Here is a 26,200-nt window from a genome sequence, read left to right as displayed (position 1 = left end):
GGCCCATAAATTAGTGAAAAACGAAGCATGATTTCTGGTATGGCAAACAACTAAGACTCTAGATATATGCGGATATACCTAATGGATATACAAAAAAATGGAAAATGAAAAAAAAAAAAAAACATTCGTGTATTATTGCGATTTTATAATATTTTTGAATATACCTAAAATGAAAGCTTAAAAATGTTCAACCATGGCATAAAGAAGAAGGTAGTACCATTGACATTATGAGATTGTCATTTTTAAAAAACAGATTATTGCAGTTCTTCACGATGTCAAAATTTGGCATAGCGTTGCCCATTTTTTTTATAAAATCTTAATATGCTTCTAATATATTTTAAATACATTTTTGTAAAATGAGACCGTAATAGATAAAAATAGAATAGAATAAAATAAACATCCATCTAATTTCCTAATTTTTTTAAATTGAAATATATTTATAAAACTTTCAAAAGAAGACACCAGTAGAATTTGAATGGAATTTTGACATTAAGAAATCAGTTGCGGTTGAGACCATTTTCGGGATAAAGATTGTGCAAAAGTTATTGACTTGTGAATATGAATATCTTTTCATAAAATGTGCTGACTTCGGAGAGATATCTACTTGATCGTTGTTTGACCGAATCTGATATCGACCTACCCTTTGATATGATTCAAGGTGTTGATAAGAGGAATACAAAGCTTCAGAGCTTCCGTACAGGGTAATCCTGTTACAAATATGAATGCATCATACATATATTTAACAGGCAAGGCTCTGGTGACCCCAAGTTTCTCATGGAACTAGCAAGTGGAGGTCGGGAAAACGTAGAAGGTTTTATGTGGTGATATTAATGGTTCCTGAGATGGTCGGACTAGTACCTTAATAGTGCTTGACACAACACTCTCCAAAACCTTTGGGGAGTATCTTTATTGTTCATACAACAACAAAAACCGGCCGGGTTATGATAAGCGCCTTAAACATGTCAAAGATGAAGGTTACGGTATGAAAATAGAAAATCGCTTTGAGATACTGCTTCGAACACTTTAGATATTTACGAGCAATGCGCCATTTTGGGTATATTTAAAGGTTTCCGCATGTCGAGCGGGACTAGCGGTACTTTGGCCAAGTCGGTGTTGGTTGAGGTTATATAACCCAAATATGTGAGCATTAAATGTTGTGGTGGTGTTTCTTTAATAGCCTTGAGAAAGACATCGGCGAACCGCTCTGCCCGACTTCTCTGTCTGCATACATTTGAAAGTTTCGTAAGATAAGCCGCTGCCTTGAGGCTTAGATTTTTTCACAAACTACAGCCTTTCTAGTCGGATGCTAGTGCTAAGCTAACGATGAATTGTGCACTCTACTCGCAGTATATATACCTTGACGAAGTAAACTACTGATAACTTCTTTTATAATGCCTATTTTAAGCGCTGAAAAAAATTTGAATCATTTTGTAAACCCTAAAAATATGAAAGATTTTTTTTTTTAGTTGAGATGGTAGCACGAAATATAATAAACTGTTTAATTGTCAGGTAGTTAATATGGCGACGGACAACTTTCAATGGAACTACTTTCATTCTTATGCCTTGTATCCAGTCTCAACTCGAATATTGAAAATTTATAAACGCAATTGCACAAATAGTTTGTATTAATACTCTAAATAAATCTGTATATATGTAAAATAATCACATAGCTGGAAAAGGTACAATATAATGCGAATAAACTAGAAACAAAGCCCAATAAAACAAAATAAATATGTTATGGTGTATAGGTAAAATTAATTTTTCTGTGTAAAATTAACTACTAAAAATGTTTACACATTAATTTACGCAATTGTTAAAAATTGTATCTTATAATGTATATAAATCAATGAAGCTTTCCTAGATATTAATAGCTATTAAGGGTAAAATATGGGCCACGTGAGGTCTTCATGGACGGGCCAGTTCAACCTAACCTAAGGGTAAAATATGTATTTTGTATTAAAGGCCTCAAAGTATTTAATTTAGCAAATAATTTTTGGAAAATTACACATTACGTTACAAAATACACGCGAAAAAAGCTATTTTAAAAGAGATATTAATAGCTATTAAGGGTGAAATATGGGCCACGTGAGGTCTTCATGGACGGGCCAGTTCAACCTAACTTAAGGGTAAAATATGTATTTTGTATTAAAGGCCCCAAAGTATTTAATTTAGCAAATAATTTTTGGAAAATTACACATTACTTTACAAAATACACGCGAAAAAGCTATTTTAAAACAGTTGAAACCTTTTTAATTGCATGCTGCAATTAAATAGATTTGTGAGGTAATGCCTTCATGTCATTTACTTAAAATACAATAAAAATTAATAATATGGATATAAATTTCAATATGAGTCTGTGCAATTGAATATTTCTTTTTTTATAATTTTAATTGATTGCTGAGTATTCTCATTTAAAATTCATTTTATCAAACTCTCATGATATCAATTTGTTAATCGAAGTAAAAAAAAAAACTTTGCCCACATCGTTAATAACTATAAAAAGGCTAAAGGCCTCGGTGCAGCTTGGGTGCATGCTGTTTGATCACAGTCATTCGTTTAAGGTGGAAAGATTATGTACATTGTTCTATGTTTGTGCTTCGAAAAGTATCTCAGAGCCACAAAAGAGGTGGAAAGTTGATGCAAAGGGGATTACACGTATTGTGTAGCGCAATCATTTCAGAGGGTTGCCAGCATAGTTTTTGCTTATTCAATTACCAATCTTATCCATCCGTGACAACTCTGATTTCTGAGCAAGCGAGACTCTGATGACCTCAAGTTATTAGTGGAAGGAGAGAGTTGGATAAACTATAAGGTTCAACGTGATTATATCAAATTGTTCCTCTGATAGTCAAGCAATTACCTTAATGTTGATATTTTCCGGAAAGTACGGCATAAATATCTTGCAAACTACCACGAACGTCCTCTCCCAAACCTTCGGGAAGATCACTTACCGCATGAAGAAAAAAAAAAGCAGAAAAAGTTAACTCAAGCATGCAGAAGTTACAGGAAATATGTTACACGTATGTGTAAACCAACAATTCCAAGATTTATGTGAAGAGCCTCTACGAAAATTTCATATAAAACAAACCTTTAAGCAAGGCGACTTTCATTCCTTCTTATGCTGTGTAAATAATTCCTGTTACAAATCTAAACTGCAATGGAACAATAAATTATAAGAATACACAATTGCTAGTGTAAACCATGAAATTGACTTCATTTGCCTTAACAAGCATGGCGGTTGCAGTGATGTGGTGGTATCGTGCTCTGCCTACAATACCGAAGACCCTGGGTTCATGCCCCGAAAATGTAACATCGAAAATTTATAAATTTTTTTTTTCAATTAGATGAAAGTTTTCCTAAGCGGGGTCCCCCTCGTCAGTGATTTGGAAAGCATTCCGAGTGTATTTCTGCCATGAGGAGCTTCTCAGTGAAATCTCACCTGCCTTGCATTCCGGTCTCGTCGCGCTAATTTGAATGAAAAATTAAAAAGTGCACGACGCAAATTGGCAGAGAAGCTTGGCCTTAAAACTCTTTGGATGGTGCCACGCCTTGCATTAATTTATTTATTTTATAACAAAAGTACCGCAAGCTCTCCGATCTTTTTCTTGAAGAAAGGGCCGAAAAACTAAAGGAAGTACTGTAGTAAAGCATACAAACTGCGTATTCTAGTATGCAGGTTAAAATTCGATACTGTGAAGAAATTCGTCTATATCACTTTAGAATTCCAAAGAACAATAATTCTTGCCGCTTTGAACTTTCTTTTGCAAAGTCAATTCATAGCTCGATGAAAAAAAATCCCACTGTATTGTCATACGTGCCCTGATCCCCAGCTCGGAATCATGAATGATGTGAATAGAAGATGAAAGCACCAGCGGATTAGGGGGCTTAATATATACCCGTGGTAGGTATGCCTGTCATAAGAGACGACTAAAATAGCAAATCCATTCAAGAAGTTGCGTAGCGCAACCCTCTAAAGGGGTTGCCAGCGCAATATATAGCTTCTTCAACCCAATTATCTACCTCACATACCAGTGCGAATCCTTTTTCATTAACAGCCGAGGTTCTGGCGACCCCAAACTCCTGATGGATCTAGGGAGTGCGAGGGCGGTATGGCCTAGAAGGTTGCCTGTGGTCATACCAAATCGTTCCCGAAATGGTCGGGCTAGTACCTTTATGGTGATTGTTACCGGAACGTACCGGATTTGCATCCGGCAAAGGACCATCAACATCGATAATACTCCCCGAGTGGCCTTATCGCTACAACAACAACAAAAACATAGAAGATGGAACGGTCCTTCGCTCAAGAGAAAATTTCTCTAGAAGAGATGCTCGTGATGCCATAGGCAAGGGTCGAATGAGGTTTAAACAACTTTGGGAAGATGTGAACATAATCAGCGGTTTAAATCACAAAGGCTTCACTGGCTATGTAATGCTATGCAAATGGATGAAGACGCTACGATCTAGTCATGAATGAATGATGAATTATGTTACTCCAATAAAAATTCAATTGTACAAACTTTAAAAATATAAAAGCATGCGATTCATATACATACATACGTATTATACATATCTTCATGCTAACACACTAAAATTAATATTTGTCATATATGTACATAAAAACACTTCATAAATTTATAAAAAATAAAGCACTATACAACATATGGGGTATTCCATCCAATTTCGACCAATTTTGAACCCGACCCCTTTAGAAATGGCTGAAAGTTTTTCTTCTTTTTCTAGCCTACGAAAGACGTTTCTCAGAATTTTTTTAAATTTTTTCATCCAACTCAAAAAAAGTTATGAATTTCAAAAAAACACCGTTTTTGTTTTCAAAATGCTATAACTTTTTCAAAAAATGACCGTTTGGGATCTTTTTTTTTTAAATTTGTTTTTAAATGTACCTTTCGGAAAAAATGCAAAAAATTTTTTAAAGTTTTTTTTTTTTAATTGATATTAGAGAAAAATTGTAAGTTTACAAACGGCGATGGTTACTAGGACATGTTTCTGAATTTCACTTCTTCATCAGCTAGCTTTTCGGGAGCTGAGCGTTGAACTCGAGTCTCCAACATTCATATCAGTGCAAGCCTTTTAGCTGCTACGCCATATGAATGTTCCGTTGTTCGCTGTACAATTGGTCTCTAAGAGTTGCCTTTTTTGTTTATATTCCTTTTGATCACCATGTAGGCACATACACTCTGTATGTAGTTTATTCCTAATGGTGTGGATATGATTTTTAGGCGTGCTTTTGAAAGCTTAGTAACATTTGTTCGGATATTTACAGTATTTGTTTTTAATACTTCCGCTGTTACTATTATATCAATATGATCATATGTATTTAATTAGCGAGCTTTGCTCATATTGCTTTATACAATGGTTTTTGTAATTGATATTAGAGAAAAATTGTAAGTTTACAAACGGCGATGGTTACTAGGACATGTTTCTGAATTTCACTTCTTCATCAGCTAGCTTTTCGGGAGCTGAGCGTTGAACTCGAGTCTCCAACATTCATATCAGTGCAAGCCTTTTAGCTGCTACGCCATATGAATGTTCCGTTGTTCGCTGTACAATTGGTTTTTTTTTTTTAGTTTTTCAGTTTTTCGAGATTTTTCGAATTTCGCCATTCATTTTTTTTCTCATAAAAAACTTCAATCAATTCTGCAATCATCCCCACTAATCCTGGAGTGGGCCGATTTTTTTATATTTTTTTTATTTAATTGAAAAAAAAAATTTCAAAAATAAATTTTTTTTTCGATTTTATTTATATAACAAAAAAATGTAAGAAAATGATTTTTAAGTATTATTTTCTTTATATATTATGGTAATCTACGATTAAAATAACCAGGATTAATGACTGACACAGTAAACATGTAAGTTTTCTAAAAATAATGTTACAAATTACCATAATATATAAAGAAAAGAATACTTAAAAATCATTTTCTTACATTTTTTTGTTATATAAATAAAATCGATAAAACAAAAAATTTTATTTTTGAAAATTTTTTTTCAATTAAATAAAAAAAATATAAAAAAAAAATCGGCCCACTCCGGGATTAGTGGGGATGATTGCAGAATTGATTGAAGTTTTTTATGAGAAAAAAAAGGCGAAATTCGAAAAATCTAGAAAAACTGAAAAACTAAAAAAAAACTTTAAAAATTTTTTTGTATTTTTTCCGAAAAGCATATTTAAAAACAAATTAAAAAAAAAAAGATTCCAAACGGTTAATTTTTGAAAAAGTTATAGCATTTTGAAAACAAAAACGTTGTTTTTTAAAAATTCATAACTTTTTTTGAGTTGGATGAAAAAATTTGAAAAAATTCTGAAAAACGTCTTTCGTAAGCTAGAAAAAGAAGAAAAACTTTCAGCCAATTCTAAAGGGGTCGGGTTCAAAATTGTTCGAAATGGGATAGAATACCCCATATATACCATTTTTATGTGGTATATAATAATAATTTATATATAATAATTTAACTAAAATTAATAATAAAATTTTTTTTTGTTTTCATTATTCTTATGCCTGCTTTTTGCTGCCCGACAGAAGTAAGCCAGAGTACACCAGTTATACAACACATTATCATCCGGCAGCTTGCTGTGACCCAAACAGTATTTGTAACAGCGCCACCAACAACAATATCTGTACACAACACAAAATGCAGCACCATAATCACTGCAATGTCAGCAATAATAATTTGCCAGCAAATGCTACAGAAGCAGCATTACAACAACATCAACAAATACGTCGTCACACCATCATTTCCACTACATTAAGTAATTTCAATCAAAAATTGGCATTGGCACCGCGACGTGCTTCGATTGCATGGGAAACATCAACACCAGCAACAGCACCCACACCATTGACCCAGACATCAACAGCCATTGGCACAACAACACACGCGCCAACCGCAAACATTTACAAACCTGTGAAAATTACCCTAATTGGTGAACCATTGAAGCAATGGCAATGGAATGCTGTTGGCAATGGTAAAAGTGCTGCTAAAGTAAAAATAAATGGGAATAGTACTCGTACTATAAGTAATGGTAATAATAATTATGTTGATGGTGGTAGTGGTAGTGGGGACTGTGAAAGGAGTAAAGATACTATTTGTAATGGCAGTGGCCGGAATAGCATTTCAAATCTTCATAGTAGTGACATTTCCAAGGAAACAATCAATAATGGTTTGAAAAATGGCTGCAATGGCTATGCAAATGGCAATAGTACCAAAACAAACGATTGTAATGGTGATGGGAAACAAAATGTTAATAATGTTGTCGTAATGAATGGCCAACAGAAGCTTGCAAACTCACAGTTGAACCACCATAGCCACCATAGGCATAACCGCCAAATACAGCAAGCGTTGTTGCAACCAGCACAACAACAAACACATACACAAGAAGCAAGCAAAAATACCTACCAACAGCTGCAACACCAGCAACAGCAACAACAAAAGCCATTACAGTGCTATCAAACGGCAAGCAATAGCACCAATGGAAATTTCAATCCAACAGTTACCATAGTCTGAGCGTGAAATATATGTATATGTTAAATTGTAATGCCTGATATTCATATGCATAATTTACAACGACTGCTGTATGTGGAAAATCATACTATCTCGGCTGTCAGTTCGAAAACTACCTATCTCAGAGTTTTTTTTTTTTTGATTAATGTTTCATCTTACGTCAAAATGTATTGAATTTATGCCTAAATGGGGCGCTTTAAAACATATTCTGAAATCTGAATGAAAGTGGGAATTTTGTATCCGGCGATGTTATCCCATGAGCTGATTGCTTATTGTTGTATAGATTCGCTTTGTTCATATACATACAAACATTTAAACTGTGCTTCAAATTTTTTAAACTGCCTTGAGCTAATCAAAATTTAATAAATTATAAATATATAAATTAAAAAATGGCAAAAAACCCCTTATCTGAATGATCGGTTGTATGGGATATATATTATATATAGCTCCGATCGAAATGATTTTTACAGGAAATCTTCTATAATATATTATAATATATATCACCAAGATTCACGTTTTTATTTTGGAAATTAAGGGAGAAATGGCTAAAAATCTTTCTATCTGAACGATCGGTTGCATGGGATATATATTATATATAGCTCCGATCGAAATGATTTCTTCATGAAATCTTCTATGATATATTAGAATAAATATCACCAAGTTTAACGTTTTTATATTGGAAATTAAGGGAGAAATGGCTAAAAATCTTTCTATCTGAACGATCGGTTGCATGGGATATATATTATATATAGCTCCGATCGAAATGACTTTTTCATGAAATCTTCTATGACATATTAGAATAAATATCACCAAGCTTAACGTTTTTATATTGGAAATTAAGGGAGAAATGGCCAAAAATCATTCAATCTGAACGATCGGTTTTATGGGATAGGTATATGCCATATACATATAGCTCCGATCAAAGTTATTTCTTCAGGAAATCTTCTATGATATATTAAAATAAATATCACGAAGTTTAACGTTTTTATATTGGAAATTAAGGGAGAAATGGCTAAAAATCTTTCTATCTGAACGATCGGTTGTATGGGATATATACTATATATAGCTCCTATCAAAGTGATTTTTTCAGAAAATCTTCTATGATACATTGGAATATATATCACCGAGTTTCACGTTTATACTTTATAAATTGGGGCAGGAATGACCAAAATCGTCTTATCTGAACGATCGGTTGTATGGGAGATATATGTTTTAGTGGTCCGATCCTACCGGATCCGAGAAATATGTAATCCATATAATATAAAAATACATACTTGTGCCAAATTTAATTAAGATATCTCAAAATTTGAGGGACTAGTTTGCGTTCAAACAGACAGACAGACGGACGGACAGACGGACATGGCTATATCAACTCAGTTCGTCGCCCTGATCAATTCGGTATACTTAATGGTAAGTCTATCTTCTATATTTCTCAACGTTACAAACATCGGGCCAAAGTTAATATACCATTTCATATTCATGAAAGGCATAAAAAACCTATCATTGGTTTCGATTAATTGATATATTGTTGTACCCAGTAGTGGTATGCAAAATATCAAGAAGAAGCAATAAGCTGATGGGATAACAATATCTGGTACTGAATTCGCCTTGGAGCGTTACTCCACACGCAATAGCCAATGTGTACTCGCAGCATATATGTTATTTATGATAAGAAAATAGAAGTTATAAATTGCAAACATTAAAAAAAAAATTACTTAAGGTTTTCATAGAAATAGTATTATGTAGTATAATTCAACAACTCTTATGTATCTAAAAAATTTTGTTGTAGGCGTATAAAGCTCCACCAAAAGTAATGTACGTTTGTTTGTATAAATCGCAGCGCCTAAAATCACGCAATACTAAAAGCAAAGAAACGGGCATGGCAATTTACATTGTAAGCTTTTTGGCCATGTTACATGTAGTCTCTTTGAGGCGCAAATTTGTTTAAAATATTTAAGTTTAGATACTTAACCTTTGTGTTAACACTAATCTCCTAAATTTATAAAGTTACACAAATCCTAAAGTGAGACTCCGAAGCTCATTTTAAAGTGAGACTGAAAGGCTAACTTTAGTAGATTAGGGTTAATACAAGTTTTTACAACACTGTGCTAATACGAAGCATACCCGGGTATGCACATACAATTCGCACGCTAAGAAAGTATAAGCAAAGAATGTTTAGTTGTTTAGAGTCGTCACTCGATACTTTGGCAACTTACTAGATTTTTTTCTCAAGGTAGACGTCCCTTTTTTTTTTTTGTCAGATATATTTATAAAATTGCCTTCTCTCAAAAAATCGCAGTTACGCTAAATCACCACACCGCATAAATGTATAGGACACAGTTAACCAAAACTTTCTAAACTTCCTTGAGAAAACATTCGGTATGTGGTATAGGATATAGAGATTCGTTGTCATGCGCACACCTCCGCCATTTTCTTCAGTAATTCAAATTTTTTAAAGGTTTTTATTAAAAATAGGTTTATTGACAATTAATTTATATGAAAATATCAATCTGTACCAAGGCGACTTCAGTACCAGGTGTTTTGCCAACAGATGATGGCTTCTTCTTAATTATTTTCCATACAGCGCCTTGTACTGCAACATGTCAGTTAATCGGAATCAATGAAAATTTTCTTTTCACTTGACATTCTTCTGTACGGCGAATGGGTTGAATTCGCTTTGCCACCACCTGGTATTTATTCGCCTTGGTCTGTACTCAGCACAAATCGGCTTCTTACATATAGAACAGTTTTTTCTTGTTGAACTCCATTTTATACAAAGGAAGCAATTTCCCTTGTGTATACGTCTTATACTGTATCTCTGTTGATATCTCCACTGGTATTACCGGAAGTGGATGGCATCTGACTCAAATTGACTTTTTGCTGAATTATGGCTTTGATTAAATTTTTGTGCTAAAGTTCCGATCATAGATGTTAAGTAATGATTAGCTAATGCTAATGATTGCTAATTAACCTTCATTTGCGAAATTCTCTAATTCATTAAACAATTAGAAATAGTCAACTAATTCCCATTAGATATTTGAAATTTTTATTCTAATGGTAAATCTAATTGCAATTAGTTGCCATTAGAAAAAAAAAATTGGGTTACCTTTACAATTAGAAATATAGTTGACTTCTGCTAATGCAATTAGATATTCAATTAGCTCGAATTAGAATCAACTATTTTAATAAAGACACATTTTTTTTTAAAGAATGATTGAAGTGAACGAATAATGATGTAAATAAATATAAATAATTGATTCTAGTTCGATCTAATTGAATATCTAATTACATCAGCAGAAGTCAATTACATTTCTAATTGTAAACGTAACCCAATTTTTTTTGCTAATGGCAACTAATTGCATTAGATTTACCATTAGAATAAAAATTTCAATTATCTAATGGGAATTAGTTGACTATTTCTAATTGTTTAATGAATTAGAGAATATAAACCAATTGCATCAATTACTAATTCTAATTGCAATTTAACAGGTATGGTTCCGATATATAATTGGTGTTTTTTTTTGTGGACAGTATGTTTTTGATTAAATCTGTTGGTTTGATGAGCTTGAAGCAGTAGATTAAATAAAACACGTTCATTTTCCTTTTTAAAAATATTTAATTGGCCGATATTTCAACTTCAACCTGAAGTCATCATCAGGAACGCAAAGATCTGCCTGATCGACTTGATGGACGATAAACGTGTTTTATTTACTTTACGGCTTCAGGCTCATCAAACCAACAGATTTAATCATACCAAATAAGGCTAACAAAATGTAGAAATGTGGTTTTTGTTTAAGAAATTGTTTTTATTTAAAACTGTTACTTATATTATATCCTTCTATTATATAAAAAAAATTTTTTTTCTTCAGGGAGTATTATATTTCAGTGGTATGATCTTTCTGTCGTATGTATTGTTTTTTTTTTTTTTTTTTTTTTTTTTTTTATAGAAAGAAATTAAATTTAACCGAAGCTTAGTTGGCGGAGAGAAAACGTATTTAACGTTGTAATGCTAAGAAAAGGTTTGTTGAGAAAGACAAAGTGAAAATATTACATTTTGAATAGAATTCCAGGAGAGATTACAAAGTGTTGTTCGATCGATACAGCCGAATCGGTGGGATGCGATGATGCTGATCAAGATAACCTAGCTTTACAATATCCACCTGAATATTTGAAATCGCTAACTCCGTCTAGGCTACGACCAGCAGACCTCAATCTAAAAGTAGGCTGTATAATAATAATGCTCCTTAAACATTTATGTGTCGTAGATGGTCTTTGCAATGGCACTAGATTAATCGTCAGGCGAATTTTGAGAATTATATTGATGTGTGAAATTCTAACTGGCGAGAAATGGTCCACATTCCGAGAATAACGCTCAATACAAAAGGTGATTTAGATATGCCGTTTGTATTGAAGCGGCTTCAATTTCCCATTCGACTGGCTTTCGCCATGACCATCAATAAATCGCAAGGCCAAATCTTCTATAGAGTTGGGTTGTGTGTAAAGGATACAAATACAATTTTCACACATGGTCAGTTGTATGTAGCTTTAAGTAGAAGCACAAGTAGAAGAGGTATAAAAATAGAATGCAAATCAAAAAAAAAAAAAAAAAAAAATCAAAATATTGTATTTAGCGAAGGACTTTTTTAAAACCTTTTATTAAAAAACTTTATTAAAACATTTGGCGACTTCGCCCTCTGCTCGCATCGCTTACCACCAACCCTATACAAATGAAAAAGTTTTACAACATACAACTTAAATAATAAACTGTTAATAAAAACATTTTAAATAATGTCGGGCGCCACTGGAGATAGCGAAGCTATCTGAAGATGGGGTGGGGGTTGGCGAGCGTAGCGAGCATGGGAAAAGCCCTTAATATCAAATATATATATATTTTTTTTGCCGAGTCGTTGATAGGCAGCAGTTTGTCGAGCGTCGGTACCTTAAACTGCTCAGCTGAGTGTAATACTTTCATAAAAACCTACAAATACTACATTAATTATTAAGGCCCGTTTTTTCAGTACAAGTATAATTCAATTTGTCAGTTAAACTACGCTTAAACTTATTCTGCAGTTTTTCAGTCTACTTTAACTGAAGTTTAAGCTGAGTTTAAGTAGTCGATTTGACAGGGTTAAACTCTAGTTAACCTATCAGTTATCTGCGTTCGTTCGAAATGGCGTCGAATATACCCAACAAGCATTTGGGCTTGAGTACAATTAGAGCTCGTGTTGATAACTAGACATTAGGCCGGGTCGATTTGTGGGGAGGCAAAAAATCGCCCATTGCTCTGTGAAAATCATACCCTAGGGATCAAAATAAGAAACTTCGCCGAAGGAACCATACCTCTAGAACGAATTCTGATGTCCCCCCCTTTGGGTCGTAGGGGCAAATTTTGAAAAATCCCACTTTGAAATGACTATGTTTTTTCTTTTTGGAGTTTATTTTTCTCTTTTGAAATTTATTTAGTCAGAACATGTGTAAATAAAAAATGAATTTAACTTAGTAATAGAAAAGAAATTAAAAAAAATTATTAGAAATTAGCGTTTTTACAACCCCCATTTGCATGTCGTAAACATAGTTGTGTGGGTTTTTATTCAACCGTTTTAAAAAATGAAGGTATCACTGTGACACAATTGCAGGTCGTAAAATTGCTTGTGTTGTTTTTTTTTAAGCCACCACAAGACACAGCAGGTAGAATTGAAATTGCCCCTACCCAAAAGTTCGACCCAAAGGGGGGGGGGGGGGGGGACATCAGAATTCGTTTTAGAGGTATGGTTCCTTCGGCAAAGTTTCTTATTTTGATCCCTAGAATACGATTTTCACAGAGCAATGAGCGATTTTTAAATCGACCCGCCCTACTAGGCATGCTTTTAAAATCTCCAGAATTATTTCAAAACAGCTAAACTCGGAAATTTTTTATAAAGTAAAAAATGCTATTTCTTGTGTTGAAAAAATGTAATTAACAACTTGTGGTTCTCTTACTGGACTCAAATGTAGGATTCCATACTACAGTATTTTCACGAAAATAAAATTAAATATATATAATATAAAAAATAAATAAACCTCGGAAGGGATCTTAGGCCGAGCTTCTCTGCCAATTTGCGCCATGCTCCTTTTTTTTGTTACGGACCTACATGTTTGCCGACTCCGAACGGCATCTGCAAGGCATCAGAACTTTAACTGAAAAGCTTTTCATGGCAAAAATGCACTGGGAGTGTCCGCTTAGAAATGCTCTTTTTCTAATTAAAAAAAATTTTTCTAAATTTTTGATGTTGCTTTGCCCGGCTTTGAAACCAAATACCAACCTTCCAATTTACACTTCACTAACAAGTTTCTGAACTTTAGTTGCGAGGTTTTCCAAAGTTCGCGAATTAAGTAGGAGCACACTATGTAATTTAAGTAAAAATATCATTTATAAATCTCAATACAAATTTTGGTTTATAATTTAGTACAATATAAAATTTTTATAGCGCACATTATTCCCATTGTACAATTATTATATTAATACATTTTTTAAATTTGTTATTATTTCTAAAAATACTATAGTAGCATATATATAAGTGAACTTGTAACACATACAAATAAAAAATTACAATACATATATTAAGTACTTTATATATACAAACATATATGAAATATAAAAAAAAAATATTATTATGTAAAAATTTAAATAAAGAATAATTATGCAAAATTATCATTTAAGCGCTTAGGCTTTAATTTTCTTACAAGTATACACACATTAGGGCATGTCGATTTGTGGGGAGGCAAAAATATTGCCCATTGCTCTGTGAAAATCATATTCTAGGGAACAAAATAAGAAAATTTGCTGCGGGGTTCCAGGGGGTGTTCCACTGGCATCGGTGGGTCGGGCCTCCAAAGTTAGTGGGGGTCGGTCATACATTTGAACTGGATTGGAGCACTCTATATGGGTCAAAGTGGGATTTTTCAAAATGTACCCCTACCGGGGGGGGGGGGGGGGGGGGGGGGGATATCGATATTCGTTTTAGAGGTATGGTTCCTTCCGCAAAGTTTCTTATTTTGATCCCTAGAATACGATTTTCACAGGGCAATGGGCGATTTTTAAATCGACCCGCCCTAACACACATACATATATAAAAAGTAGACTATAATACACACAGCCATATACACACTCATATATTCAGATGAATACATAAAACAGTGAACTAGTTTTCGAAACTAATTTACATCAACCCGAATTTCGAAAAATGCTAATACACCAAAACTGTATTAAAACCCTATTACGGTACAACTGGAATTATGCTTGTTTACATAAGGTCGATTGACTGACTTAATAAACTACTTTAAAGGCTCCATTACTGATACTTAGCATAGACTTGACTTGGCTTTCGAACTGTCACTTACAGTTCTGTTAAATTAACATTGCATGTTACTGATTACTCAAAACTTAACTTGACTTAGAAGTCTGTTGAATTTTGATTTTCTATGTAAGTTCTAATGCTATGTTCAAACAGAAAAATAAATTGAGGCAATATCAATTCAAATTGAGTGGTGTTCATACAACTCAATTTAGCTTACACAATAGTAATTTGATGGCCGGTTGGCTCATCTCTACAGCAACAACATACCTGTGTTCAGAATGTCAAAATGTGCGTCTTGGAATTAGGTGAATGGAATGGAATGAAAACATAAAACTTTAAAATGTTTGTGTGTTGTAAGATAATGTGTTCAATGTTTTGGTTTCATTTTGAGTTTGCCATCCTCTTTTGACAATTCCTACTCCAGTGAAATGAAAAAAATAATATCAGCTGATGAGATGAGCCAACCATATAGTTGAGCCATGCGCAGCTGACGTTTAAATCTACTCAATAAACACACTTTACAAGGTTGTATTTACAGTTTGAAACAATTTGTTACGCAATTTTTTTTAAATTGGCAATTTGTTATTACAATTTATTATATGATAAATTGCGTAATATATTGCCCAAATGGTATAAATTGCCAATATGGCGTGTGTTTGTACCTAGTATAAGTGACGTTTACATTTTGAGATGCCATTTGTTTGTTTCCATTTCATTTTGACATTTTGTCACACAAATTCACATTTATTTAAAAATAAATTTCAACGCTGATTATGATGCCAGATTTTATGCGCCAAGTGGAGTATAATCGTGGCTAAGTTGCCAAGTTTACGCCAAGTCAAGTCAAGTATATGCTAAGTATCAGTAATGGGGGCTTAAAAATAATCAATAGTCATTTAGTGTCAATGCGCAATAAGTCAATAAAGCAGTGTGTGGTAAAAACTTAACCTCAAATTTTGTTTTCGTTTATTTCATAATCTTTTTTATTCTTTCTCGTGATGTCATCTGCTGTGGCTTTAAAAATGAATGAGTTGCCAGTTGTCAAAAGAAAAATAATTACCAACATGTTGGTAAATGTAGTTTTAATATAAAATTTACCACACAGGTGTGGAATTCTTCTCTCCTGAAGCAAAAAAATTATGCTCAACAAGTCGCTCATCATTCCTTTTCTGATGTGTATGTTTCGAAATAATGGACGATGTCGAGAGAAGCTGAGATAGCTCTTGTAGTTTTCGAGAGAAAAGAACTCCCGAAGATTTACGGTCCTATTCGTGACGCCGACAGCAAATATCGGAGGTGGTATAATAATGAGTTGTATGAGCAGATACGACGATAGTGTAGCGAATACCAACACAAATGGCTGGTTTTCATTATGTCAAATTTCACGTCAAACGTTGCCATTTTAATGAAAACGGGTTGTCATATAATGTCATTTGTGTTTGTCGTCACTTTTGACTACGCTGTGTCAATTAAAATGTCAGCTAAATGAAAACGGCCCTAAAGGCTTCGCTGGCTAGGTTATGTTATGCGAATGGATAAGGAAGCAGCTTTTAAGCAAAGCTCGGGAAAACATCGACTAAGTTGGGAAAGACAGGTGGAGGAAGACCTGACCTCCTCTGGTGCTTCTAATTGGCGTCAGATATCGTGAAGCATGGAAAGATGGCGTGACTTGTTACGAAAAGGGCCAAAATCGCCTAGACGGTTAAGCGCAAATTAATGATGATGCAAAATAATCATAATGATGAGCAATTGCCATTTTCACTTATTTGTCAATTTAATCGTTGCTTTGCCATCAAAAGGGAGAGCAAAACCGGATATCAAACGCATTTGACGTCGTATACCAAGCTATTGTGAGTGATTTGACCAAGCTTGTGGTCAAATTTCATCTAGGAAAAACTAGGTATTAAATAAAATAAAATGTAAGGCGTGATAACCTCCGAAGAGATTTTAGGCCGAGCTTCTCTCTTCCAATTTGCGTCGTGCTCCTTTTTTAATTTTTCCTACAAATTTGCGGGACGGGACCTACTTGTTTTATGCCGACACCGAACGGCATCTGCGAGGCGGACGAGTTTTCACTGAGAGCTTTTCATGGCAGAAATACACTCGGAGTGCTTGCCAAACACAGCCGAGGAGCGACCCCGTTTAGAAAAATTTTCTTCTAATTGAAAAACCTTATTTCTAAAATTTTGATGTTGCTTTGCGCGGGGTGTGAACCCAGGGCATTCGGTGTGGTAGGCAGAACACGCTACCATCACACCACGGTGGCCGACCAAGTATTAGCTTAGAAGAAAATTTGGATTTCATTAAGTTAAAATGATTTACTTGAAAAACTGCCTCAAGCTGCGCAGCGTTTCCATAATGTCACATTACTGAATTGATGTCCATAAGGTAGTGCGTGGTCAAGTCCACGATTAAGTTTTGTGTTCATTTGTTTCACACCCGAATTCTTTTTTTTTCGTATTGTTTCAAGTTTTACGTATGTGACAAATCTTACGTATCCTCTAAGCTACATCGCTCAAAGTTCAAGTTAAACTCCAAAACAGTTCATGTGGACAATGTACATAAAAAGTTGGTTGTTTCTATTTCGAAACGCCAGAAGTCGCAGAAAGGGTTCGATCTAGTATAATTTCTGCCATTATATGTAAGTGTCCCATTCTGCCTTCTGAAGGTTTTTCGTCCTCATACCAAGTGCTCACTCTCCATATCCATTGAGTCCACCAATACTTCTAAGCATAAGAAAATTGCTCAATGGTACTCCTTACTTCCTATCATTCGTACCCTTCTCAAGTGCTTTTCTCTGATTAGTCCGTTGAATTTCCGCCATTTGTGCTATCCGTAGCATGTCGCATGCCAATTTTGCTTTCTTCTTCCTCTCTCTTCCTTGTTATCGATACAAAATATTGCAAATGTTCCATTGAAGATCAGTCTGCTTAACCGTTGGCCGAAAATCATCCAGTAGACACGGTTCTTCGTCATACAAATCCCGACGCTCTTCTTTGAGGCAGCACAGCATATATAGAAGGCCCTAAAGCTCTCGGATATAATAAATTTTCCAGATATTTTATATGATGTCTACAAGAGTAGACTTCGAGCAGAGAGGTGGTGTTTTTTCAAATGGCGTTCGAGGGCAAAGCAAATCGACTTTGAATGGATTGTTCAGAATCTACTGAAAACCTTGGGCCTGCTGTTGGAGAAATTTTTATTTTGTTTGGCTTTTTTCGATGTGGGATATGAGAAAAAAAGTAAGTTACTCAAGCTATTAAACTTAATAAATCTGTATAAGTTAATAATTTAAAAAAGTTTATGGCTGTTTAAAATTTAATCTGTCTGCATGCTTGTATCCGAATAAATCAAAAATTAAGCTTCAACTTGATATTGAGGATACCTTTTCCAGTTGATGATTTGTTTATAAAGGTGCGTTTACATTACGCGACGCAATATATAGCGACAGCGATACTACCCTTTTTTGTCTATATGATCACTTTTGCGCTCTGGTGCACGTTTTTGTTGTTGATTTAGGGATAAAAATGCTCATTGATTGATTTGGGCAGTGTTATCGATGTTGACGGTCCTTTGACGGATATAGATATGGTATCATCTGGTAACAAGCACCATTAAGGTTAATGCCCGATCATCTCGAGAACACTGTAATATGACCACATTGAACTTTCTAGTCCATCCTGCTTCACACCCCCTTTTCCCCCCGAAATTTGAGGTATCCCTATCCTTGGCTGCTAAAGAAATAGGATTTTCCACGGGTAGTTGAGGTTGATAATGGGATTGGAGTAGCTACAAATTGCGCTGGAAACCACTTAAATGGGTTGCGCTACACAATTGCTTGATTTATTTGGATATTTAAATCGCCTCTTACGACAGGAATACATGCCGCGGTTATATACCCTAACCCGCGGGGGGGGCTCTGGGGCTCGTCGCGCCGTACTGCAGTTGCTTATTGTGGCTTAAACAGGCTTACAACTTTGGATATAATGGGCACTATAATACCTTTATACAAAAACATAAGTATATTAAACAGAACGTTTTAACATAAAAAGCTACAAACATTTTCGTGGTGTATTGCATTAAGAAATTATCATAATCGTCCGTAAATGATTATAAGCGTGCTATATGTATGTATACCTAAATTTAAAATTACAAACATATTTATATAAATAATAATTACTGATAAAACATATGTATATTGCTACATACCTACGAAATCATACAAATAAAAATACATACATATATATCATCAATACACAATGTAGTAAAAATAGCTCAATCTATTTTAGTTTAATTTTGTTATCAACAATTAAATTTAAGTACATATTTATAAAAACATTCCTACTTATCTTCATTAATTAGCGTATAATAATATTCACATTCAAATATGTACTTTAATTAACTAAATATGAAATTGCATTGGAATTTTGATTTAGTATCCATGAATTTCTTAGTGTAACAACAAAATATGAAAAACAAAACCAGATTCATCATATTTATATTTTATGCTTTGATTGTTATAAAAAAACTATTAACAAATATTATTGATTTTATATTAAAAACATCAATTAAACTTGTTTCATGCAAAAGTATTACTTATGCAAGGCAGCTTTGTACTAACATGAATGCTAAAATTAATAAACCATACAAAATTTTGTGCGAAAATTAAATAAAATATCGTACATGAACACTACTTTGGGTAGACATTTATGAAGTGATATTTCATTGATTTAAATAACGTTTGATGGTAAGTTAAATAGGTAAAAAATTATTAAACCAATAAAAATAGATTAACCCACTTCTTTTCGGTGTGAAATGCATATTGCAGCGAATTTTAGGAATTATTTATTATATTGCTCACCCTTTTGACGTTCGAATTGCTGAACTGTCGAATAAATAATTCAAACATTTTGATCAGAAAAATGTTCTTTATTAACAACTCTACTGTAGTGGTATTTCACAATTAAATTACACGCGCACTTAACTTTAGCGTATTAAAACTAAATTGATTATTTCTCAACTTGCGTTGATTTTATGCTCTCCATTGCCTTGTTACAGGGGTCTAAGCATTTCACGAATAGCCTTCTCGAACAGCTGCTTATTCATTTACAATTTCAGTATCTGACCCTTACGTTTGTATTCTAGTTAATGCGTGCATACGTGTGAGTAATAACTTAGAGTACGCTTACACAGCCACCGATTTTGATCGCCCGATGCCGGTCGTAATTGTCCGATAAAAGTATACATTTGTATTAAGGTGCGAGTGCGTACATTTCAACCGATCACCGAATTGTTGTCGTTTTTCACTGTTCTGTTTTATCGTCCGATACATTGCATGCATTTACTGTGAGAAATAATTTATTTGTGCGATGGACTGAAAAAATTATTAATTGTGTGCAAAACAGGCGCCCTTTATGTGATAAGCATATAAAAGCGTAAACACAAGCATAATTTTGCGGAAAAGTAACATGTAAGAAAAAAGCTGCCGACCGATAATCGGTTGCAATTTTAACACCAGCCCGGCTAATTTCCTAAGCTAATTACAATTTTTTGGTTCATCGGTGGCTGTGTAAGCATACCCTTATGCTCTTAGGTGATGACTACATGATGTGTCACTATTTCTCTTTCTTACTCGCTCTGAGCTGCATGGGAAATTTTCTCTTCGCTTTAAGCTGTGAATGGGAAAATTTCTCTTCGCTTTAAGCTTCGCTTACATACATGTATATGTGGCTTTTTGCATTGCTGTGTCGTGCATTTAATTACTGGCATCATAGTGACGTATCGCACTGCTGATATTTGTCACCAGTTGTTTTAAATATAAGTAAAAAGTAAAAGCAGCATATTATTATTTAAAGTAGTACATTTGTCAAAACCGAATACGTTATTCCTTCATTTAAGGGTTGTAAAAGAATGCACTCTATGCAGTCGAGGTCAATGATGTCAAATTCCGAATACAGGAAAACTAGCTTTTTGATTTAAGACAAACAATAAAGTCTGGAGTATTTTTTGGAGACGTGAATTTTGAGTCATTTAAAGTAGTCACTTACTGGACTCGCTTTTTTCAGTGAGTTCCCGAAATTATTTGCAACAAAATGTATACAAATGGCATTAGATCATCAATGTAGTCCCGATGTAAACTGAATTGCGAATCTCCTGAATTACAAGCAAATTACAAACAAAACAAATATTAAAGGGAATTATTTACTTTTTGAGGCAAAAGCTCTTCAAAGCTGCCATCCGACGTCCTCGACGTGACTTATTAAGTTTAGAGGCTATCAAAAATAGTCTTTCTTCGCCGGCTGAAGTAGACAGAAGTGCATTGTATTTGATGTAAGCCCATTTAATGGTAGGATATCGGCGCAAGGTGGTTATGTTCAGGGACTTATTCATACAAGTTATTAACTCGTCTTCATTAGACGATTGCGATACTTGAACTATCTGGGATGTATTTTCTTCGATATGTCACTAAACTGCTAGCACATAAATGTACAACAACAGCAAGCAAGAAGCCATACATACATGTTAACATCAAAGCAAGTAACAACAAATACATGTTAATAGCAAATCTTAGAGCGAAGAGAATATTTCATATGCATGTATTCAGCAGATGAGAGAAGAAGTGAGACAAACTGTCTCACATACATGTAACCAGCTAAGAGCGAAGATGACATTGCTCACTTGTCTACCTTTACGTTTATAGCTAATTAGTTAAGCCGGAGTCATTGGTGCCGTACGTCGTATCGCTGTATCCGTATCCCTAATGTAATAAGCTGTTTATCGTTACGACGGTAAATCAAAACCCAATTGGTTGGCTACAATACGGTTACGACCTTAGCGGCACCAATAATCGATTGCATTGATTCTCATAAGGTTGGTCGAATCAGCTGTTAAAAGGTTACCGATACGGTTACCGATAAAGCACCAATGTCTCCAGCTTTACTTATTCGAGACCGGCTGGTTGCGGAAATTCTTGATCCTACAAAAATAGGTGAACGAGGCAGAAATATTGTTATTAGAAAAATTGATTTCGATTACGGATGGTAAAACGTGATACGGGCCCTACATTTTTTGTTGTTCTTATCGCTGCTGAACCATTATTCAAATGTTGGATTAAACATGTGTCAAGTTTAGGATTAAAAACTCAACATTTTCCAAAGGAAAAATATGATCTCACACTGCGCCGGCTCTGAATATGAATAAATAATAGGGCCATATCATGATCGGCGTGTAGCAAAATAATAGCTACAATAAGCGGAGCGGTAAGGTAAGTAGAACATTGTGTTCCGTGGTAATTTTGGGATCATTTCGGTCACCCCAGAACGTTTTGAGCTCTATTTCATTATAATTTTGGGATGGTTTTAGGAGCCATATTGGGAGGGTTGCAGGCACTATCAATTGCAGACTATTTCGTGGTTGTTCCGGGGCCATTTCCTAATTTCCTGATAGTCTTGCGGAATATTTAGACTTTCTCACAAGGTTATTTAGGGATTACTTCGGGGAAATTTCGATATGGTTTTGGAAACTTTTTCAAGATAATTTTGAGGCTATTTCCAGATCATTTTGGAAAATATTTTGTGGTTCTTCTCGGGCCACTTCGAGTTTTCAATTTCTGTTGATATTCCGACTATTCCGAGCCCTGAAATGATCAAGAAATAACACTGTAAGGACCCCAAAATAGTCCCCAGTATCATCACGAAGTAAAGTCGACGTAAAAATCATAAAGATTTGACCCGGAATTACACCAAAATACACATCAATATAGCTCCTAGCAGTTCCAAGGATTGCTATCACTTTTTAAGCTGCTCTATTCTCTATTCATTAGCATAACTATTCAGAGGCGTAGCAAAAAGAAAAAGTACAATTTCAAGCATTTTCAATCAATGTTTTATACACGTTTAATTAAAAACTATTTTGAATTTGCAAACCAATATGAAATATGTTATTTTACAAAAATCACATAATATAATATGTTACTTTAAAAAGTTTTATCAATATCTTTCATGAAGTACTTATAAATTAAGGAATGTTAGAAGGCTTAAATTTTGTGGTGACGAAAAATTGTCTACTTGTACTGACAATAGTTCCCGCTGAGGAGAAGGTTCGCTAAGATTGTAATGATGTGGCTGGTATACACAAATATGTCGCCGTCAAAGTGTATACTTCAGGATAAACCGTACAGGTTTGGCCACATGCATACATTTGAGACACTAAGCCATTTGTCAGGGTTTGGAAATTTGCGTTATTTTTTTTTTTTTTTGGTAATGGCATTGGTTGCTTGAAACTGGCTTCTGACATAATCATACGTACAGCTATTCTTTTGTCAAATAGTCTTAATAATTAAGTTTTGAGTTGAGTCTTCTTTGATTTGTCTTTTTTGTCTCTTAAAAAACACCGTTGTTGTAGTACTGCATATATGACTGATGCACTAATAACAGAAAATCAAAAAATTTTCCGCAATATCCCCGAAATTATCAAAAAATTACTCTGAAAGTAATCAGCGGTGACATTTCTATGAAACAAAATGCATTGTTAGTACGCCTCCCTTTGCTGGGTCCCTGTGGACAGCGGTATTGAAGGGAATGAACTCGCGGATGAGAGGGCTAGGAAAAGTTCCGATTTAGTCATAAGTGAGGTGGATATCTCCGTCCGAGCACCCCTGAGTTAGCTCCTGGCGAGATCGAGGAATATGAGAACAGGGCAACGGACTTACTGTGGATTAAAAGGGTTTACTGCGAAGTCTCAAGGTCCTTATGGGCATGATTGGATAGAAAGGCACCACCTTCCTTCTCAAACTGAACAAATCTACGATAAGGGTACTCACAGGTGTCATCACAGGTCATTGTGCTATCCCACCAATGCTCCGATGCTAGCGCATACCAACAAGCTCCCTCTGCAGAAGCTGTCCGGATGTGGAGGAAGAGGAGTCGACCTACCAATTTCTCTGGCGACGTCCGGCGCTTCAAAGAAGAAGGTTCAGATTTCTGAGCTCGCGGATCTTCCGATAGCCTGGCAGAGGTTGAAAAGGTGGTCGTCTCACTTCTTCTTGGGTTCATTAGGGAAAGCAAGTGGTCCGTGGAGGACCACTAGGAGACAATGGGGTTAAACGAATGTGCCGCCACCCTGCGCTTACTGAGCGCACTCACAATGGACAAATATGTAGCCGGGTGGAAGTGTGGGTAATACCCACGCACTCCCTCTTAACCTAACCTAACCTAGTACGTTATGGGGAATTAAAACTGCCACCCCCCTGGGCATATTTAATTTCTTGCTACTCAAGTTAGTATTCGTAAAACACTTTTGCATTTTTTCCTTTAACAAGAATTATTTAAAAGCCTTGCCCATGTGATCCAGAAGCCAAGACGGACAGAAATAATAGATACAGAACTTTTTCGAGAAATCAGCGTTCAAAGCTCTCAAGCCCGCCGGCTATTAGACATCACATCTCTAGCGTACTTTTTATTGTGGAAGGCTAAAAATATTTGCATTGACTACAATTAGGCTCCCAAAAATTTAAAAAGAATTTCGATTTTTGACCATTTTTTGACTATCTTAACCAAAATATGTATTTTCCTATAAGGCTTGAATTTCAATATCTACTAATCGATCAAATTAACATTCAACCAAGATGAATATACACCAGGTGGTGGCAAAGCGAATTCAACCAATTCGCCGTACAGAAGAATGTCAACTCAAAAGAAAGTGTTCATTGATTCAGATTAACTGACATGTTGCAGTTATATGGAAAATAATCAAGAAGAAGCAATCAGCTGTTGGGATAACAACACCTGGTACTAAATTCACCTTGGGTACATGCATGGCCTATATGTGCTTTTTTTGGATAAACACTTCTTACAAAATCGAAGTTCTATTTCGAAAATCAGATAATCGTTGAATTGCGATTATTCGAATTATATAAATAAATCAACAATTCTCTAGATTAAAATTCGATTCATTATCATTAATTGACGCTTAGCCGTCTAAGCGATTTATGTGTTTCTTAACAGTCTCGCTAGCTATGCCTGTTTTGCGATGACTGACGCCAATTGGGAGAACCAAGGGAGGTCAAGTCTTCCTCCATCTGCATCTAGCAAATATGTGTAACCCTGCCGCTATTTCCAAACTGCGGTGTCGCCTGAAACGTCCTGGTCCGGAATTTCTTAGTCCATTTAATAACCAGCGAAGCCTCTGGGCTTTTATTCGCTGCGCTATCGTGATATCTGTGTAAAGCTCATACAGTTCATGCTTATACCTCCCTCGATACTCGCGGTTGGCATCACGGAGAGGACTTGGGTGAAAGCCAGTACTACGTCTTGTGTGAAATTCGATTGATAAACGTAAATATAAGGATGAGTTGAAATTTGAAATTTCTAACTATTACAATGAGGCACAAATGGTGAAAACCCTTTTATCTGAATAATATAATATATACGATAATTAATTGCATATACGATCTATTTGACGTTTTTACAAACAAGAGCATTTGGTGAAATTTAAATTATGACAAAAATCCGTCTTATCGGTATAGATACATTGTTGGGTCTATCTCATTGCCGTTAAGGACATACAACTTTTAGATTCGGACTCATTTTCATAAATGGTGTAAATATTTTATAAAGTTTAGCAACTATTCCAAAACGCCTGACCCGATTTCTATAATATTCTCCATATTTATTTTGAAGTTATGAGAGTAGGTAAATAACTGTATTACATACTGCTGGGTGATTGAATGACTATGGTCTGGAAATAAAAGCTATTGGTGAGAGTTTCAATCGAGAGTTACGGTGATTTATCATTTGGTTTCCGGTAGAACGAAATATGTGTACCAGGGTCACCATTGATTACTTTTTTTCGATATGAGGTTAACAAAAGATATAAACATGGGAACTATCAAAGAAAGTTTTTCTTATTAATATGCTTATTTCTTCGGAAAACCGTGATCAAACTGTGGACCTGATTTTTTGGACTGAAAACTGAAGTCCCCTCTCGACGAAAAAAAATCGCGCTCTATAAGTCGCTCATCGTACCAGTCCTGAATTAGTTTCGCGGAATCATGAAGGCTGCCGATAGAATATGAGATGGCTCTTGAAGTGTTTGAGAGAAAAGTTCTATGGAAGGTTTATGGTCCAGTTCGTGATGCCGACGGCGAGGATTAAAGCAGGTTCAATGATGACGAATGAACGAATTCTTTGCGGACAATAAAGTATTTCATTCGACACCGCAGTTTAGAAGCAGGTGAAGGGGGAGATCTCCACTGAGCTTGGATAGGTGGGTGGAGGAAAACTTGACACCCTTCCGCTTAGGCGGCTAAGCGCCAATTAATGATATGAAGCAGAAATTGGCGCAATCGA

At 34.9% G+C, this 26,200-nt stretch overlaps 1 protein-coding gene across 8 annotated transcripts in view; it reads left to right on the top strand.

The window, feature by feature from the left end:
- The window catches only part of LOC137252567 (serine-rich adhesin for platelets), a 370,986-nt gene extending 360,447 nt beyond the window's left edge, over positions 1-10,539 (top strand). For 5 of the 8 annotated variants that reach the window (XM_067788486.1, XM_067788485.1, XM_067788483.1 and 2 more), the window contains one exon: positions 6,537-10,539. In XM_067788486.1, the coding sequence (XP_067644587.1) occupies positions 6,537-7,518 (982 nt within the window). In that variant the 3' untranslated portion in view covers positions 7,519-10,539. The remainder of the gene's footprint in view (positions 1-6,536) is intronic. The other 3 variants (XM_067788492.1, XM_067788490.1, XM_067788491.1) reach the window with 2 other exon arrangements.
- The last annotated feature ends 15,661 nt before the right edge of the window (positions 10,540-26,200 follow it).

Source organism: Eurosta solidaginis, chromosome 5 (genome assembly GCF_040869045.1).
Source record: "Eurosta solidaginis isolate ZX-2024a chromosome 5, ASM4086904v1, whole genome shotgun sequence".
Taxonomy (NCBI): Eukaryota; Metazoa; Arthropoda; class Insecta; order Diptera; family Tephritidae; genus Eurosta; species Eurosta solidaginis.
Note: the sequence above shows the minus strand (reverse complement) of the source record. Positions and strands in the feature narration are given on the sequence as shown.